At 35.0% G+C, this 20,745-nt stretch overlaps 1 protein-coding gene across 3 annotated transcripts in view; it reads right to left on the bottom strand.

The window, feature by feature from the left end:
• EED (embryonic ectoderm development) overlaps positions 1-20,437 on the bottom strand; it is a 29,492-nt gene extending 9,055 nt beyond the window's left edge. The window contains exons 1-10 of one of the 3 annotated variants that reach the window (XM_021686472.2): positions 20,137-20,419; positions 15,196-15,348; positions 12,912-13,004; positions 9,656-9,721; positions 8,474-8,599; positions 7,724-7,805; positions 5,551-5,642; positions 3,658-3,791; positions 1,697-1,802; positions 482-556 (exon numbers count right to left, since the gene is read on the bottom strand). In XM_021686472.2, the coding sequence (XP_021542147.1) occupies positions 482-556; positions 1,697-1,802; positions 3,658-3,791; positions 5,551-5,642; positions 7,724-7,805; positions 8,474-8,599; positions 9,656-9,721; positions 12,912-13,004; positions 15,196-15,348; positions 20,137-20,250 (1,041 nt within the window). In that variant the 5' untranslated portion in view covers positions 20,251-20,419. Of the gene's footprint in view, positions 1-481; positions 557-1,696; positions 1,803-3,657; positions 3,792-5,550; positions 5,643-7,723; positions 7,806-8,473; positions 8,600-9,655; positions 9,722-12,911; positions 13,005-15,195; positions 15,349-20,136 lie in introns of all 3 variants that reach the window. The other 2 variants (XM_021686471.2, XM_044919140.1) reach the window with 2 other exon arrangements.
• Positions 20,438-20,745: the final 308 nt, after the last annotated feature.

Below are 20,745 nucleotides of genomic sequence, written 5' to 3'. Positions count from 1 at the left end.
TTTAATAAAACATAACACTATAAAACTTTTAGAAGAAAACATAGGAAAACATCTTTAGGATCCAGAGCGTGAAGAGCTCTTAAACATAACATCAAAAGTGCAATCCATAAAATTTTTTCAAAAATCAATAAATTGAAATTCATCAAAATTAAAACATTTGCTCTGCAAAAGACCCTGTTAAGAGGATGAAAAGACAAGCTACAGACTGGAAGAAAATATTTGCAAACTACATATCTGACATAGGATTCATATTTAGAATATATTAAGAACTCTCAAAACTCAATAAAAAAACACAAAACCAATCCAATTAGAAAATGAGCAAAAGATATGAAGAGACATCATCAAAAAGGATATATGGATGGTAAATAAGCATATGAAAAAGATGTTCATCACTAGCCATCAGGGAAATGCAAATTAAGACCATGATGAGATATCACTACACACCTATCAGAACAGCTAAAATAAAAAATAGTGACAATACCAAATGCCGGCGAAGATTCGGAGACACTGGATCTTTCATACATTGCTGGTGGGAATGTAAAATGGCACGGCCACTCTGGAAAATAGTTTGGCAGTTTCTTAAAAAACTAAACGAACTTAACCATGACCCAGCAATTGCCATTCTAGGCATTTATCCCAGAGAAATGAAAACTTAAGTCCACACAAAAACCTGTACACGATTGTTCATTAGCAGCTTTATTTGTAATAGCCCCAAACTGCAAAAGGACCAAAATGTCCTACAACAGATGAATAGTTAAATAAACTGTGGTATATCCATACCATGGAATACTACTCAGCAATAAAAAAAAGGAAAACTATTGATACACACAACAACTTGGATGGCATTATACTGAGTGGAAAAACCAATCTTAAAAGGTCCCATACTGTAACATTCTTGAAATGACAAAATTCACATGTGATAAAATGACAACATAGAACTATACACACACATTGTATAATGTCAATTTCCTAAATTTGATATTGTATTACAGTTATGTGAGATGTATGTGGGAGAGATTGGGTGAAGGGCAATATGGGACCTCTCTGTACTTTCTATGAAACTTACTGAGAATCTAATTATTTCAAGATCAAAAGTTTAAAAAAAAAGGTAAAACTATACCCGTAAAGCCAAGAAAAAAAATAAGTCAGGCTCTGTCCAAGAAAATATGAAATGCCCTGAAATCCACATCAAGAAAAGAAATTGGATAGCAATTTTTCCAAATATGACAATCCTAAATGTTCAGATAACATCACCAACAACTACTCTAAATTATCAGCAAAAAATATGTAAATACACATCAACACATGAGAGAGAAGGGGTTGGCAAACTACAGCCATAGCCAATTCCAGCTGTCTGTTTTGGTAAATACAAATTGACTGAAATGGACACAAACATAACAAAAAACCCATTACTGGCTTTAGGTATTGGCTGTTTTAAGGTAACATCGGGTATCAGAGAAGAATATCATCTTACAAGTTAACATTTTTCCTGTTATTGCAGCACAAGTTATAATAACTCATCAGGATGTTATATGCCTAAAACAAGTTTCCAAATCTATGAGGCTTTAAAGGAAAAAAAAGGAATTTCCCATCTGCCATCCAATTTACCAAACTGTATAAAAAAATTGTGCTCCCTGCAAGGTTCCAACTCACACAAACAAACAACAGAAGTACAGCTTAACAGCAGTTAGCATACCTTGGAAAGTATCAAATCACCTAACCATCGCACACAATCGACATAATTCCTATGTATGTCTCTGGTGGAAAAGTCAGGAAAGTGAATTTTCTGAGAAATAAATGGCCTGCAATGGAAATGTCAAAAGTTAAAAAGAAAAAAGAATAGTAGAATCACACTAATTTTCACTTCCATATTTATATGACTATTAATTCTGTGTTCCTAGAAAACTGCATACCTTCTTAATGTGTTTTTGAGACCTAAAGTCTCATTTCATATATTTCTGTATTTTTTCCATTATCGGCTCTCATTTCAATTTTCTTATGAAATTTCATTTACAAAAATTATAGCTTCTTATCTTACTATGGAGACCAAAATAAATCACTTCAAATTCTGGCTATCCTAACCAATGATAAGCAGTATCATCTGATTACAGCACTAAAAGTTTCTCATAGAAAACATTAAACTATTCAAACCTTTAAATTTAAGCATTAACAGTCTATCAAAGTCAACATATCTACATTATTTCAAAAGATGGTCACCTTTCTAGGAACAATGACACATCATTCCAAAGGCTGCTAAAGACAAGGTTAGATGAGAGTCCTCCCTTGAGCAACAATTTCTAAAAATGGTATCTAAAAGGAATTTGGCATTTATTAAGAATTTTCCTGTACTTAGGAAAGTGAAACATAGTGCTATCTTTTCTTTAAAGATGTTTTTGAGAAGACCACCAAGCAGAGAAGTCGCTACCAATTCTATAGTTACTTAAAAGTATACCTAACATTTCTAATCTAGTGATTCAGATTTATACTGAAATAACTGTAGAAGAATGACATGATGCCATGAATTAGTTGTGTCTTGGGCAACTCACATGTCCTCTCTTTACTTTTCTCTCATATGTAAAAAGGATGTTGGGCTGAATCATCTCAAACATTCTTTCCAGTTCAGATTCTGGGAGCTTTTCTTTATTAAAACATTAAAATGTTATTAATGATCTAATACAAATTCTTAATTCTGCTATAATTATATTAATTGCTTTTTAGCCAAATATGTTAGTGCATTGAAGTATTTGTTGATGGTTATAAATTTAACTGATAACCTATTAATAATCTGGTTTGATAACCAGAAAATAAATGCTTTTTGTTAAAACAGAAGTGCAAACGAAGTTAATATACACAGACATACCATAGTGACAGTGAAAGTGTTAATAGCCTGATGAGATTCTGAAAAGACAGTTATTGAATTAAAAATTAAAGCATTTCAAAAATATATTAAGGGGGTATCTAGATGGCTTAGTCGGTGGAATGTGCAACTCTTGATCTTGGGGTTTAAAATTTGAGCCCCACGTTGGGTGTAGAGATTACTTAGAAAATAAAAATCTTTATATATATTAAAAATATTGAAATTATATATATATATATATGTTTAAGGAAAACTGCACAGTTCCCACTCATAGTCAGTCCCATAAAGCAAGGCTCCTGATTTTGAACTTTCTCCATCTAAAAAAGGGATCATTTAAAGGAAAGCATTACATTATCATGAAATAAAGCCAAGAAACCCATTTAAAAAAATCATGATTTACTGTCTTGACTTTGAATTTAAAGTGTTGACAAATAATACAAGTAATACTATTCTGAAGGGTCCTTTATCCTATCCCACAGAGCAAGTTTAAGCAGCTTAAAATTGTTAAAATGTAAATAGTCAAGCACATGCATACCTAAATAAAAATAAGTGAAACATGCTACTAAATTAAGATGAAGACACAATTTAAAGGGGATTTTGAAAAATGAGCCACAAACAGACTAAAAATAAAGGGCTTTGATTTAAAAAATCTTATGGCATATAAATTGGTACCTAAAACTTATTCAAAGAAGGGCTTCTAAACTCAATGTTGGGGGATTATGTAAAAATTTTGGAAAAAGTAAAATGCACCTATCCAATAGCATGAAAAAACAAACTGTTTTCAATAGCACAATTGTTACCTGTTAGTTTTATTTGGATTATAATCATAAGATTCCTTAATTGCATTCATCATTCTCTTTGAATTGATCCTCCAAAGTTTAAGAGAGTGATCCATACCACAGGACATTATTTTTTCACCCAAAAGATCATAATCCTGTATGTAAAACAGAAAAGCTTAAAATATACAAAACTGCCCAAATTAGACTATCCAAATTTCATCTGATGTACAGCATAATGAAAATTCTATTTCAAGTCACACACATTTTGAGTTTATCCATGTAGCCCATAAATCAGTTGTTACTGCTTCCAAGACTTTTTTTCCCCAAGATTTAGTTTTAACTGATTAGTCATAACCACACTATATGAGCTTATACAATATGTAAGTCAAGAAAGTAAACTGTTTGAATTTAGTTTTATCTATTCAATTATCTTTAAATATTTCCTTTGCTTGATTTTGAAGGTAAACTGAATGAAGTAAAACAATTATTCTATGACGCAAAGACCTGAGTTTGTCAGTATTCTTTGTCCAACCCTGATTAAACAATGAAATCAACAGCTGTAAACTATACAGTTGGTCCTTGAACTGAAATTTTACTTTATCTGTAGTCAAAATGCTTATTATATTGGTTTTAAATTCACTTTTAAAAGAAAGAACAGTAGAAGGGGGCCTGGCTGGCTCAGTCAATAGGGCATGCAACTCTTGATCTCAGGGTTGTGAGTTCAAGCTCCATACTGGGTGTAGAGATTACTTAAAGATAAAATCTTAGAGGCACCTGGGGGGCTCAGTCAGTTAAGCATCTGCCTTCAGCCTTCAGGCTTGTGCTCTGTCAAATAAATAAAATCTTTAAAATAAATAAATAAATAAATAAAATCTTAAAAAAAAAAGGGAAGAAAACAGTAGAGTTCTATTTAAGGAGGAGGAGATTTTCCTTATTAATCTAGCTATTCTGTGTTAATCCAACCTTTGAATTGATCATGAACACTGTTTTTACAAGAGCCTAAGGGCTTTAGGTTTGGTGTTCACTGAATTCAGAAGTCTGGTTGCTGTTACTTCTAATTATCTCACTGTCAATAGCAACAAGACACCCTTAGAGTCAGTAGCTCTAATTTATAATTCTTAAAGGATGGTAGTCATGGCTCTTAGGACACATAAAACCAGATGGAAGAATGCTTCTGCAACTTTTAGAAAATCCAAGGCAACAAGGTAGCTGTAGGTAGGTATGATTCTCACAAAAGCATACAAACTCCAACTACAGAAATATTTAGTACTTCCAAATAAAAAGCTACTGGCTTCAAAACAACGTGCCCCTTTACACAGTTTAATAAAATATTGAAGAACTGTAAAACCACTAGATAAGCTATAAATGGAACGTAAGTAAAGCTAAAATAATGTAAAAATGTGAAAATACTAGCTGACCAAAAATACCAACATCATATCATTAAAATGGATCAATAGATTATAATACATAAATATAAAGATAACACCATGACATCAAAGAGTTCACTAAAACTTAGTTTAAGCACAATTAAACACTTCCTAAAAATGGATCTTACATTTCAACTTCAAATAAAAGATGAAAGTTGATCTCAAATTGCTAACTAGCTTAACCTTTTTCTTTAATAACTGAGAAACAGCAAAACGAAAGTTGGCTTGGTGATTTCTGACTAACAAGTTAATGGTATTCTTTCATGAGAATCAAGGTGCTGGTATAAAGTGCAAGAGTACAGATAAAGCACAAAAAGCCTAACTTGCTTTATTCCTTCATCTGTAAAGTAAAAACCTTGTTATGTCACAAGTAAATGAGTGCCTGGCAGGCTATATGAAACAAACCATATGCTTTCTTATAAGAGTTCCATGGGGATTGTTCAGAGCTCTACACCTGAAGGTCACTGCCCTGCAGCTTTCAACTTACAGCACTTAGAACTTCATCTCTGTGCCCTTCTACGCCTCCAAATATCGCCACCAGAGTGTCTGTTTGGATATTCCACAATCGTAATGCATGATCTAGTAAAGACATGAAAAAAATTTTTTTTAAATGGACTTTTATCATTCACTTACTCTGGACTCTCAAAACCTCTTTAAAGAAGTAAAAACTACAAAAGTTTGGACTTAAGTAATGCACAGTGAGAATTAAGAATGGAATCTACATTATATAACAACTGAAAATATTTACATCAACATGTAGACTTAACTAAGTATGAGCTCAAACTTTCCAGATCAAAAAGAAGTATTTATGTGGTCTTAAAATATGTTTAGCTTATTTGCCTCAAATAATTTCCTTTAAATAACATCCTAATTTGATGAGAGTTATACTCATTTACAAATTGAGGGGACTGCAAGGTTTCTAAAGTAACCCCAAAATAGGATAAAAAACATACATTACAACTTACTTCTATAGTATTATAGACCTCTTAGAAATATAACAATTTGAACAATCTCATTTTCCACTAAACATTAGCAACAAAAATATACAGCAACATTAATATAAAAATGTACAGCTTGAAATACAATGCCCATATTGTACATGAATATTAACATATTCCATACACTAGAAGAGGCAGTAATAAATGGTTTACTAGTGGAAATTAACATTGTTATAAAAATTATTTCTTGATTCTAATTGTGTACAAGTTTTTACGTGGACATCTGTTTTCATTTCTCTTGACTACATATACACACATAGGAGCTGTATTTCTATGTTTAACTTTTTGAGAAACTGCTAGACTGTTTTTTAATGTGTACATTTTACTTTCCCACCAGCAATGTATGTGGGGGTTCAAACTTCTCTACATCCTAATCAACTTTACACAGCAACACAGGTTACTGTCTTTTTTTTATTACAGTCATTCTAGTAGGTATTAAGTGGTCTCATTGTGTTTTTGATTTGTATTTCCCTAATGATAAATGATACTGAGCACCTTTTCATGTGCTCACTGGACATCAGTGTATATTCTTTAGAAAGTCTATTCAAAACCTTTGCCCATTTTTTAAAGGGTTGTCTTTATCATTGAATTGTAAAGAGCTCTTGATACAAATCCCTTATTAGATACATAATTTGCAAATATTTTCTTATATCCTATATTATCTCTGTACTTAACTGACACAAAGTGGGAAGAGCAGGGTTAGAGAGTTGTGGTATTTAGAAAGAGTAAGGCATTATGACCTGTATCACTTGTAAAGAAATACCTGGGCCCAGCTACTATTATCAAGAAAAGAGAAAAAGTTATCAGCTCTTAGGTGTTGACTTCCAAACTTAAGCCTTGGTAGGTAAAGAAAAATCACACTGAAGCATTTTCATGGAAGAGTTTTGATTTGAGGACATCTTTTAGTATGAGCAGATTGTGGAGGGAAGGTTATATGTTTGACAAGCCTTTAAGAATAAACTTGACTAGAATAATAATGTAGAGTAAAAAGAGAACAATCAAGAACAGAATGTAGAAATAACAACACAGATGATTTCAGAGAGCTCAGAAATTAAGAGGCTTGTCTGAACCCTGAATAAATTTGTAATGCCAATATAAGCGTACAGAGGAAAGCAAGGCTTTCTTTATATATACAGGAAGTATTTCAGAGACCTTATACTGGAGAACTTAGCATTTTAAGGAATTCTATTAGGGAATCCTTTATAAAATAAAAACTATATATGAAAAAGCAATACAGATTTTCAGATGCATTATTTCTCATTACATGATTGGTCAGTGATAAGGAGATTTACAAAACTATTTTTAAAATTCTTAAAAATGTCATAACTTCGGTGGATCTGCCACTTAAAATTAATAAAGCTTAATAATGTAATTCAATTGAGGATGAACGATCATAATACACTATTGCGAATAAGGGTGACACATACTTAATTTTCAGTACCAATTATTTTATTTATGCCTGATATTAACAGTCCATTTCACAGTCCTTTCACCTAATTCTTGGTCTAGGGATGCTACTGTAGCCTGAGATTTTTCTACTAAAAACGTACTTTATAAATTCTAAGTCTGGCTTTTTTTTTTTTAATACCTTAGAACTCTTTGTCCCTTAAAAAAAAATCATTCCCAAATAAAGAGGACTAAAGAAACATTTGCTTTTCTTACCTTTACTTACTGACAGGAGAAGATTTGGATCTCTTGGGTGGAATTTCAGCTCATTGATAGCATTTCCATGGCCAACATAATGCTACAATAAATTTATAACATTCAACTTTCATTTTAAAATCAATAAATTCTTTCATTAATCTTAAAAGAATGGAAATACAGTTTCACTTAAAGTAGTGGTTCCCAACCCTGGCTGCATATTAAAATCACCCAACGAAGTCAAAGGAAAAAAAAAAAAAGCTCAAGTCCTATATGCAGGTATTCTGATTTGACTGGATTAGCGGAGACCCAGACAAGGATTTAAAAGATCCTCAGGTGATTCTAATGTGCCCCAGGGTTAAAAACTTCTGATTAAGTGATCTGCAAAACATCTTAGTATCAAATTCCCAGGCTTCACCTTTCAGTTCTTTACAGTCCTTGACTCTCTATCTCTAATTAGGATGTTTGGAAAAAGTACTCACTCTTCCCCTATAGTTCATTAGAGCATCTCAGAATAAGGCAAAGCAGGAGGGAAATTATTCTTTTTTTTAAAAATTGCAAATAATAAAAACCTCCCGCTTATTCCTTAGTTTGTATTATCAAATGTAAAAAAGGTCTCAAAAGATTTGTCTAAAGGAAGCAAAAAGCAAAGTACAAATCAAATTAGAAATTGTACAGATATTGAGATTCCACTAGTTTTAAATTAAAAATGACAAGTTTTCACAAATGTGTATTCAAAATAGGGCAGTTGCAATTTAACCAAAAACCCACCTTTATGCACTGCATTGTTATGGGATTAATTATCCTAATTATGCCTCTAGATCCAGCCACAGCCAGCAAAGGATGGCTTGTATTGCTATCATACGTCCATGCACAAGTGTAAAAGTTTTCATCAGCCTAAGAAATGCCAGTTAAGAAATATAATTTGTTTTTGAAAAGTAAACATGTCAATGATTATAGTATATACTACACGGAAACCTCTATAAAGAAATGCTCAAGTTTTTGACACAGAAGTTCTCATTTCTCCTTATATTACCATATTTAAACAATGGACATTTTAGGTCTACAATCTACACCAAATGGTCAAACAGAACCAGTCCTTCCATTCAATTTTGATTACTATTTAGATGCTTGCATAAATACTCAACTCGGTCATTTGAAAGCAACCATAGACAATATGTAAATGAATGGGTATAATTGTGTCCCAGTAAAACTTTATTTACAACAACAGGTAGCTAGCCCCACAGGCTATAAATTGCTGACCCTTGTTTTATCCCAGTATGTCTGACTATGCATCTCTATTCAGTTTGATAGAGTTAACTATGAGTTTTCCACCTTTTCCTATGAGACTTGCCCAATATGGCTATAGGTCACTTCTTTCCATATAAACTACTGAAGACTGAATATCCTTGTTCGCTAGGTTTCTCAAATGATCTGAAAGAAACACTATCACCAACCTTTGTCTAACCTTTTGGCTTTTTAGACCTTTCTTTTTTTTATGTACTTATGCTTTGCAATACTTTATTTCCTACACAAACTGTGTTTACTTTTTCCCTATAGGCTTTGTTGTTCAAATACTCGGTATGACTGCCTGTCACAGCTTCTGATCAACCCCAATTCACTATTAACTACCCTGAAGTGATAAAATTCTAAGCAAGGTCAAAGAAACAAGAGGTTTTAGCTACTCTTTGCTATCATTTCCATTACTGGATTTCCAATGCTCATCTCTAGCCACTTCTCCCCACTCTCTCATATCCACCTTACAATGCATTTCTAGGGATCAGGAAAATTAGATAAACTAGATACGAGGAATCTCTTGGGGGACAGTAAAGGAACAGCACTGGTTAAAGGACAGTATAACTTAAGGGAACTAATTAATTTAGAAAAGTTTTGGTGTACTTATTGAAAGTCAATTTCTTTAGCCAAAGGTATTAAAAACTCAAGAAAGGATACATCCGCATCCACATAAGACTGCAACAACCGGATTTCTCCCTGTGAGTGACATTCATATAAGGTAACCTAATAAAAACAAAAATATAGTAAGTTTTATCTCAAACACAGAAAACACATTCTCTTCACCTCTGCAACATATTTTAGTCACAAATGTGTCTTAAAGATACTACAGAAACTCGGGCGCCTGGGTGGCTCAGTTGGTTGGGCAGCTGCCTTCGGCTCAGGTCATGATCCTGGAGTCCCAGGATCGAGTCCCGCATCGGGCTCCCTGCTCAGCGGGGAGTCTGCTTCGCCCTCTGACCCTCCCCCCTCTCATGTGCTCTCTCTCTCTCTCTCAAATAAACAAATAAAATCTTAAAAAAAAAAAAAGATACTACAGAAACTCTTTTAAATAGCTTCTTTAAACTTAAGGAAGCATTATAAAGCCTAATGTATTACATAATTTCCTGAGTATATTAAATATTGTAGTAATAATAATGGTTTCTATTTCCCATGTTTTAAATTTAGATCTCATTCATGTAATTGCACCAAACCGTTCAAAGTGAATACAGCTGAATACCTCAAGGTAAAGTTGCAGTTTATCATTTTTTAATTAAGTTCTTAAAGTCTTTGGGTAGTTTAAGAATATTTACATATTAATTTACATATAAGAAAGCCTATAATTTGCCTAAATAATGTTTTTCTCATGGACACAGCTCATTTTTTTTTTTTTTTAAGATCTTATTTATTTGACACAGAGAGAGAGATAGTGAGAGCAGGAGCACAAGCAGGGAGAGTGGGAGAGGGAGAAGCAGGCTTCCCACCAAGCAGGGAGCCCAACGCGGGGCTTGATCCCAGGTATGACCTGAGCCGAAGGCAGACGCTTAATGACTGAGCCACCCAGGTGCCCCAAATATTAACTTTCTGATGTATGGTGGTCCTTTTTATTTGCCATATATTCTAAAGTTAATATATACACTATGTAAATTAAACTTTAATAATTTCTTTCCATTTTTCTTATAGCTTATAGTCATGTTACCAATAACTTATTAATTTTAATTGAAGTATATAAGAACTCCATAAAGATCCTATAAATTATCACTGCCTACTAAATTAATAAAATCGCTACATTAATAGTTAAAAAATTTTCCTTATCGGGGAGCCTGGGTGGCTCAGTCATTAAGCGTCTGCGTTCAGCTCAGGTCATGGTCCCAGAGTCCTGGGACTGAGCCCTGCACCAGGCTCCCTGCTTGGCAGGAAGCCTGCTTCTCCCTCTCACACTCCCCCTGCTTGTGTTCCCTCTCTCCCTGTGTATCTGTCAAATAAATAAATAAAATCCTAAATAAAGATAAATTAAAAATATTCCTTATGACTGCTAAAATAGGTTATGTCCTAGAAGATAATTTTTTTTTTTTTCTTAAAAAAAAAAGTCCAAACAGCAGAACTTTTTATAATTCAATAAACTATGTAATGGCCTTCCATGACATTTTAAATGAAATTACGGATACTTTTTGTTACAATGACTGAACATTTAATTTAAATAAGGACACTGAAGCACAAATTATAACTAATTCTGATATTATCATGGCCAAGTTAGTGAAGTATAATCTTAGGTTTACAGTGATGTCTTAAAAGTAGATTCAAATTAATTAATGCACTTTGTTCCCAACTAGGAAAAAATAACCTAATATTTTCTTGAACCTGTATCACTTTCCCCATGAATTTTTTCCCCAAAGAATTTAAGAACCAGACTACATGTCACAAGCCACATTTGGCTAAACACCAAGAAAAGCTGTTATCGCATGTTACCAACTGCAGTACCCAAGTTTCAAATTTTCAGGATTTCAACGACCTAGTAAAAGCACCAGAGCCTTAACCTTCCTTACAGGAAATTACCTAAAGCCAAATTTTACTTTTTTTAGAGAACAGGAATAGAAAGGCTCTAGCCCAGAATGGATGCATGTGTGCTTGTTATGACTTGAAAATACTGAGTTGACAACTCCCTTGTTAGGAGTTAACTTTGTTTGAGAACAGAATACCAACACTGAGAAACAAAAATACAGAACACTGTGCATTAAAACCACATTCGTGGGGCGCCTGGGTGGCTCAGTCATTAGGCGGCTGCCTTCAGCTCAGGTCATGGTCCCAGGGTCCTGTGATAGAGCCCACATCGGGCTCCCTGCTCGGCGGGAGGCCTGCTTCTCCCTCCCCCAGTCCCCCGGCTTGTGTTCCCTCTCTCACTGTCTCTCTCTGTCAAATAAATAAATAAAATCTTTAAAACAAACAAAAAACCCCCCAAAACCACATTCTTTTATTGCCTAAGAAACTTAGTACAACTAATAAAGAAGCATAAAATTTTATTTTACTCAAAGTAACAACGTATGTACCATCTCTCAGATTTACTCCTCTTCACCTCTGAGGCTAAAGGCAGAGGAAATGACTTGTTATTTGTTGCCAACCTGTATCTAATTAGTCTATCTCCTCTGTTTTTCTTTTTCCAAATACAACAATAAATTTCTACGTTATTCCTCATAACTCCTAGTACAGTATTAATGGATAACCAGAAATGTTAGCTAATGCAAAATTAAGAGGACAATTTTTCCCTGAGGTGATTTCAATTTAATAACTAACTCCAAAAACTCCCAGGAAAGCACTAAGGACTCTTCCTGTTCTCCATTTATTTAGAAGTGAATAGAATAATAAGTCTTTGCAGTCCACCAGTTCAGCCACTGGCTTAACTAAAAACTTAAATAATGGTTTATGTTAAAATGTGCCAGCATGCTTCTTCCCTACACTTCTCTCAGTTCAAGATACTTTTGGCTTCCTTAAATAAAAACAAATCTAACAGATGTTTATCACAAATAGTTAAAATATTTTCAATAACTAATATATAAAGCCACTGGATTTATGCTTTGCATTTACAGAGAGCCACTAAGCAAGTTTATTATTTTTAAGAAACTACAGACTTTATATCCTAATTTGAATGATAGACAACTATTAAAACTCCTTCCAAAAATAGGAGTCAATTCTTTCAGTCACACAAAACTGAAAAGTAAGGACAAAATATAAACAGAAACAACTGAGAGTAATATATGAATTAAAAATGTACTTTCAGTAGTGAATACCAGGTTCTAACAATGACAATTTCTAGAATATTACATAAGGAGTACTGTTAAATCAGCTATGCCAAATTTACTTCAAAATCATTACACTGCAATATTATAACACCCGAGTCTAATAATCAAGCCAAATGCCAAACAGACCCCTGAACACTCACTCTGTTGCTTCCTACAGTTGCAAACACTAATGGATCTCCTTCTTTACTGTGCCAGTTAAATTGTACTCCAAACAATGGTTGATTATGATCTTCCTGTAAAATAATCATAAAATAGAACAGTTACTATACTTTAGAGACAAAAAAATGATGAACTGACCATTTCCCCCTCACAACTTTTTTTTCAAAATGTAGGCCACTATTTAAATCAAGATCAGGTAACAAGCACTCATCTAAGAAAACACTCTGATATTTGCCTTCTATTTTCTTAAACCCAATCATATTCTTCTGATCAAAATTAAACTGGATAATTGTTATAGATGCATTTAATCTCTTGGGACATAAGGACATAACTTATGTTTCTCAAACAGGAAATGAACAAATACACCAGGAGTTAATATAGTGCCTCTAACACTAAACTTTATTCAGTTTAATTTCTCCGTTTTAAAGTGAAGCATATCAGACTCCATTCAAATCACCCCTTTCTATTATTCCTATAGAAACAATTTCAAATAATCTTGAATTTGGGTCCTTAAAAAAAAAAAAAAATCCCAGTAAGTTTTATAATGAACAAGAATACCTGAGCAGTGGGGACCAGGGAAAGTAAAGGACTGTAACTTCAGTTACTTCAGTTACTTCAGTTACCAGGACCGCTATAAGGAGGTGCATAAAAAACAAGTACACGTGACCCTTGAACAACAGGCTGGAACTGCACAGATCCAATTAAACACGGATTTTTTGGATACAGTACTGTAAACGTATTTTTTTCTTTTCTTTCTTTAAAAAAATTTTATTTATTTATTTATTTGACAGAAAGCACGAGTAGGCAGAGGGAGAGGGAGAAGCAGGCTCCCTGCTGAGCATACTCTGGGATCACAACCTCAGGCGAGGGCACATGCTTAACCGCCTGAGCCACCCAGGCGACCCTGCAAATGTATTTTCTTCACGTTTTCTTTGCTCTACCTTACTTTTACTGTAAGAATGCAGTATATAATACATACGACACACAAAACGTGTTAATCTACTTTATGTTACTGGTAAGGCATGGTACTGACTTCTGATCAGCAGAAGGTTATTAGTAGTTAAGTTCTGGGGGAGTCTAAAGTTAAACTTGGATTTTCAGCTGCACAGGAGTGGGGCCGGAAGCACCCTCAAGTTGTTCAAGGGTCAACAGTATTCACTTTTTATTCAAAGTTATTTTTTAGCCTTAAAATTTTACTGGCAATCTCCTGGCACTGAACATTAACTTTCATATTCACTTTTAAAGTGTAACAACTTCCATTTTTTATCCTTTGAAAAGCCATAGCTTTAGGCTTTTGAAATATTTAACTGAATTATTTAAACAGTTAAAACCAATACCTCCCAAATATACTATCTAAAAATAGGTGAACATAACTAAATATTAACACAAAACTATAATGGACACTTTGCCTTTTTTTTTTTTAATATACTAAGATTAATTCCCCTCCTTTTAAGAGAATATAAATTTGACACACTGAGCAATGTATTTTGCTACAGACAGGAAAATAATTTCCATATAGCCAGAGCTTCTAATGCTTTCTGAATACTTTACCTAAAAGTATATTCAGATACTTAGAAGATTCTAACTTACATATCTGTAAGATAATACAATGTATTATTTTTACTCAGTATAAGAAAAATACTCCCAAATTAAAAAAAAAGAAAATGAATAATATGTAAAGGAAAACATTTTAAATAAATATCACTAATCCTTTTTAAAATAAAAATGCTATTGAGGAAGCAGTAATTTAAATAACTCCAAAACCTTGTTTTCCCCAAATACTGAATATTAAGAAAATGTTAATGTACACCTTTTCCTTTAAAACAATTTCAAGTAACACAAATGATAAGAATTAAATATTTAAAAGCTGCACAAAGACATCGGTTTCAATTTATGCTGACTGAAAGTTAATGGGTCACATTCAGTTCTTTTTATAAAGAGGTATCGGGAAGTGGCTTTGTTTTTAAAGTTTTATCAAAATATGAAGAATAACATATCCCAAATCTTTTTTTCTGAATACAAGGAAGAAAACCCAGTATGTACTACTAGGTATTACCCATTTAAATTAAAACAAAATAATAAAATCTAAAACAAATGGAGTGTAGTAACTATGCAGTCTATGCTACAAAACAAAACAACCTTCAAAGTACTCTAATTTTAAAATATTTTAAACTTGACAAAGTATCTGAGCAAAAAATGTTTACCACTGAGAACTAATTCTGAAGCCTGGCATTCAGCCCATAGGATCTGTCTTTCTGCACATACCTTGAGACTATTTACACACTTGAAAGAATATTTGCATTTCTTTGACTTCCATTTTCCCTTCCCCCAACTTTTCCTTCCAGGAGCATTTGGTGTATTTGTAGGTGTATCAGGGCGTTCAGTGTTTGTACCACTTTCTATACTGACAGCATCATCCTGTAAGTAGTAAATTAGGAAAAATTACATGAAACAACAATACTGTATGTAGCAGCAAATGACTTTGTGCTGGGTAGCTGCTGATTGACCTTAAAGTAGTAATTAATAAATTCTGCAAGAAATGGAAAAATATATTCCTGTCTCCAAATAAGGATAAAAAGCAAACCAACTACACATTAGGATTTATAGATTTTTGATATTTCAGCAATAATATAATCAGAAAAGCTAATCAGAATAATAGTAAGAATAATACTGCCTTTAATAACAAAGCACTGGCCTATGCCAGCCGCCTTAATACACTGGCTTATTTCATCTTTACAGCTCCTCACAGAAGGTGCTGTTAGATAAGGAAGTGTTGTTTAGAGAGCTTAAGTGGTCTCTTGCTACTTATGGTTGCTGGGATTCAAACCAAAGCTGTGACTCCTAAATCTGACTGAACTACATGTCTTCATAATTCACTTGACTGCTGCTCAGTCTGGAGTACAGCGGTTAATGGGCCTCTGAGGATGACAGAAATGTTGGTGCCTCTTTAGATGTAGTTTCTGAAAATCCTGTTATTCAAATTCCACTTAATTAGAACACAAACCATTTAGAATTTTTAAAAAATCCTACATATTCAGTGCTATTTACAAATGACATTTGCCTCACAGCTCTTATGTAATAATGATACTCATATAGAATTCCAGAAACTCTCTATAATTAAAGTAAAATCCTTCCAAATATAGAAATGACGGCAGGAAACCATGAAAAATCACTTAGTTTATACGCTATCTCCAGTCCACAAGATACATTCATGGCCCTCTAATCTAAGATTTAACTACCTCCTTTGATTACATATTCCAGTGCTTCTTTGGAATAAAGAGATTTATTTAAACCCATCGCCTTAGGGCAATAGTTCCTAAATTCATTCCAGAGGAAGCCTTTTTTCATGGAATGCCTGTTAATATCTATTAGAACAAGTCTAGGAAACACCACCTTAGGGCCTATTTCTAAATGATTGCTTCCTAGTTTTATATTTACAGAAGATTAAAAGTTAACTGGAGTGTCAAAAAGCATATAAAAAATTCATATAAATTCACCTAAAAACAGTATGGTATTATATAGCTGTTGTTGGAGGGTGGTTTTCAAAGTTTCAAATGGTTCCTACCTTTAAAAAAAAAATACACTAATTATTCTGGAATGTATCGATTAGGATGAAAAAACTGGATAGATAATACACAGTAGGTGTTTAATATCTGAACTGTAACTTAATGTAATGTGAAATTCTAAAAGTTCAGTTCCTGGGCTGAAATCATGGTTTATATCTCTATTTCTCCCCCTCTTCATTCACAGTCTCACACAGTTAACACCTAGTGTAGAAAATAACTATATTTCAGTGAATAACTACGCATTATCTATAGCACACCTTCCCACATAACCAGATTCCAGCCCTCTTCATTGCCTTTGAACAACCTTACAACTCAGTTTATACTGTGAATGACTGATAGTTGTGTAAATTCTGTCTCCAAAGGTAGAAGCTCAAAATGTCTTCCCTCCCACTCTGGAAAAAACTTTGTGGTCTCCATCTGCAATTTCACCTCTACATTCCTTTAGCGTATAAATTTATATTGTTTGACTCACACTTGCCCCGTTCCCTCATTGAGTGTAAAGTAAACACTTAACATGTTTCACTTACCTTTTTCTGAAAACTGTCCTTTAACACTAGAGAAGTAAAATAATAAAACTGTTATTTATTCACCAGCTTCTTTACATTCTGGCCCAAAATTCAACTGCTAATCAAGAAAACACACAAAACACTGCTTTGTTTTTTAACTCTGACCACTTAACTTACCCATCTCCTCCAAAGGAAAATCACCAAAGAATCAAATGGAAATGCAACAGTCACAATGCTTTAATTTTATCTCTAAATTAAAATCAAACCTTTGCTGAGTATCTGTGTATAGGCTGACTTCCACCTTGGCCCCTTCTCAAGGTATACAATGATGATATCCCACTACCATCTTCATTTGCCCAACGAGGAAACAGGGAGAGTAACTTGTGCCTTAATTTTGCCATAGGTCACTTAAGCAAAGTATGTCTTCAGATTCAGCCCTCTACTAGGCAACCATTAATACTCTTCAAGAAGCTAAATATCCTGCAAATCATTAGACCTTTAAAAATTCAATAAAATGGCATATACATATACAAAGAACTTAACATATGTCCTTTCAATTTTTTGATTCACATTCATAGTAGTAATTGCTTAGATTACCTTAACTCCCAACTCAAACACCACATTCTTTCCTCACTTGCTTTTGGCCTTCTCATCACTACTCAGTTCCCTCAAGAGTATGACCACTGCCCGTGGTCAACTTTCTCTGAACCCATTCTTCTAGAGTTCTCTACTGTCTTTCCTCACTGCTTCCCTCTAACCTATGTCCTAGATCTGGGGTCCTTGGGTGGAATTCAGAGGGCCTGTGAACTTAAATGGCCAAACAAACCCACTTAATTTTCACCATCTTTAAATGAAATTTAGCACTTCCATTAAATGAAGGTAACATACGTGAGAATATTACTGTAGCTGTGACTTTCTCATCAGGGAAATCAAGTATTTTCATATCATATTCTAGTAGTTGCAGATCTCAAAAAAAAACTGTCTTATGCCCATCATTACTACCAGACCCCCTGCTAGATCTAGTTACTTAATGTGCTAATACAGAAGCACTTGGGGCGTCTGGCTGGCTCAGTCCAAGGAGCATGGAACTCTCAATCTCCAGGTTGTGAGTTGGAGCCCCATGCTGGGTGTACAAATTAGCCACTTTAACACTTTATATTAAAGCACTTTATTATAACAAATCTTAAATTTGTTCTAAAAAGCATTTTTATAACATATTTCATAATTTTATTATTTTGTTTGTAACCTTATATACTGTATTTTATACGTTTTAAAACATTCTGAGAAGGCTACCTGAGATTCACTGAGGTATCCAAGGAACTAAAATGTTTAAAGTCCCTATACAAATGAGTAAACTCAAATAAAGGCATAATCCACTGTTTGGTTCTGAACTGCTTTAGAATGCAAAGAATATATCCTCTTAAGGGTCTACCGAAAAGACTTTCAATTTATTTGGTCCCCTGAAATTTTCCTCAGTCTAAAGAGATTATTGATATTTTCATTACATTTCTGCTTGATTTAGTATGTGCTAGGGCCAGAAGCAAAAGTCCTCACAGTAATTAACACTTGTATAGTACTACTGGGGCAGAGACCCTTTTAAGAACTTTATCTGTATTATCTCATATAGTCCTCACAAATACTCTTTGAGATAAAGACCATTATTCCCATTTCTAAGAAATTAAGGAAACTAGATCAAGTACCTTGCTCAAGTAAGTAAAAGATTAGGAATTTTAACCTAACATGTGGATCCAATCTGTACTCCTAATCGCTAACCTAATCTGCCCAGAAAAATTTTTTCAAAAAGCGGAAATAAAACAGGCTCCAAGGACTGAAATGAAGTGGGTCAAAAATGTTATTAGAAAGCAATATATGAGATTGAGAAGCACAAACCGGAAAAAGATTAAAATAACACTCAACACCTAAACTTTCCAGAAACTTCCAAGTCCAAATCCCACAAACTGATAATTCCCCAAATATCTGTCTTCTATCCACAAAAATCCTTCCCCATCTCTTCAATGAAAATTTTGGTCATGACACCATGCTATATATATGTTTGTTAGTGAAGTAATGATGTAGAATTCAGAAACTGGGTGAAGATGGCATTTATTCCTAAAACTAGCCAAACTGAGAAAATGAACAACTTACATCACCCTCCTACAACACTTTATAAAGATTTTTAAAAAAATATATTCAGATATCCTAGGAGGTTCACATTTGGGTAACTTTGAATGAATTGTCAAGACACTGCTTAACCTTATTCGATGTAAACTTAAAACTGAAAATTAATGTCACTTCAGTTATTACTGGCGACTTACCTAAACACTAGATGATTACCGAGATCCATTTCAGAGTTTTTTTTTTTAAATCTGATTCCAAAATACCTTACATTTGCGAAGCCACGAGTCCACACCTAAAGACATCTGTCTTTACCACTGTTGCCTAAAATCTTCCAGGTCATCCCCTTTGAGTAAAAACTTTATAAATAATTACCGACTCTTCTTATTACATCAAAGGTGGTTTCCCCCTCCGATTCATAAGACGACCCTCTTCAATTCTCCTCCGGAAGAAAAGCCGACTGTCAGGCACAACCCATCTCCACCCACAGGACAGGAGCAGACATAAAATCCCACCTTTAGAAGTCACCAAACCCCTTAAGTCGAAGATCTAACTACTCTTCCCATCCTGGACGGTCTGTAAGGGTCGAAAAGTGACACAATCCCTAAATTCCTTAAGAGTCGCTAACTCACGCGTGCTCCTCCTTCCAACTTTCTCAAAAAAACCTCTAACTTGCCTTTTAAACTACTGGAATCTCATATCCGCACTCTCCCAAAATCTCCCAAAGGCCCAAACACTCCCCAACCACGCAAAAGGATCTCAGAGCAGACCCCTTCAGACCCTCCGCCCACCACGCTCTCTCTTAAACCACTCTCCTTCGCCAAGTTTCTGCTTGCTCTCGGCCCCTGCTCAAAATCCCCATAGAGACAAGTTCGATTTTCTCTTCCACGCCCGCGTTTTCCTGAGGGTGACACCTCTCCCTCCCCCCACAGCAGCCCGTCCACCCCCACGCCGAGTTTAAAAAGAATTTAAAACTTTCATTCCAGAGTCCCGTCCGCCCTGCTCTGGGCTGCACTCACATTTTCGTCTCCAGAGAGGTCTGGGTTGCTGTTCTCGTCGCTGCTTAGCTTCTGCTTCTTGGCCGCAGGCATGTCTGTTCCCGCCGGCGCTGTCGACACTTCCCTCTCGGACATATTCCTCCGCCTCCCTCCAGGTTCCTGCCGCCTAGGGCGGGGCCTCCGCCACACCGCCGTCAAGCAAGCCCGGCCGGAGCCTGCCGCAAAGCTGCCGCTGCCGCCGCCACCTCCACCGCTCCCCCCACTGTCGCAAACCGCGCCCAGCCGCCGAGGCGGGCGTGCGTGCGACCCCGCCACACTGCTGAAAAAGGGGCGCGCGTGCGCGCCCTCCCGCGCAGCTTCCTGGCTCTTTCCTTTTCCTTGCTCCCGTCTTGCCCTTTTCCCGCCGCCCTCCCGGCAGTTTGCACGGAGAGGTGAGATCCGTTAGCTATCAAGAGCAGTATTTCGTACGTCCCTTTCCCCCACTGCCGTCTCGATAAAAAGGCGGAACTCAAAGGGATGTCCCCTCACCCCCTTCCTCCTTCCAAAGACGTTTCAGCCGCAATCGGCCCAATCCTTCGATCCCCGACCCGCTGCAGGACTCGAAAGTCTGTGGAATGGACTAGACCACCG

Source organism: Neomonachus schauinslandi, chromosome 11, assembly GCF_002201575.2.
Source record: "Neomonachus schauinslandi chromosome 11, ASM220157v2, whole genome shotgun sequence".
Classification (NCBI taxonomy): Eukaryota; Metazoa; Chordata; class Mammalia; order Carnivora; family Phocidae; genus Neomonachus; species Neomonachus schauinslandi.
This window is presented reverse-complemented; position numbering and strand designations above follow the sequence as displayed.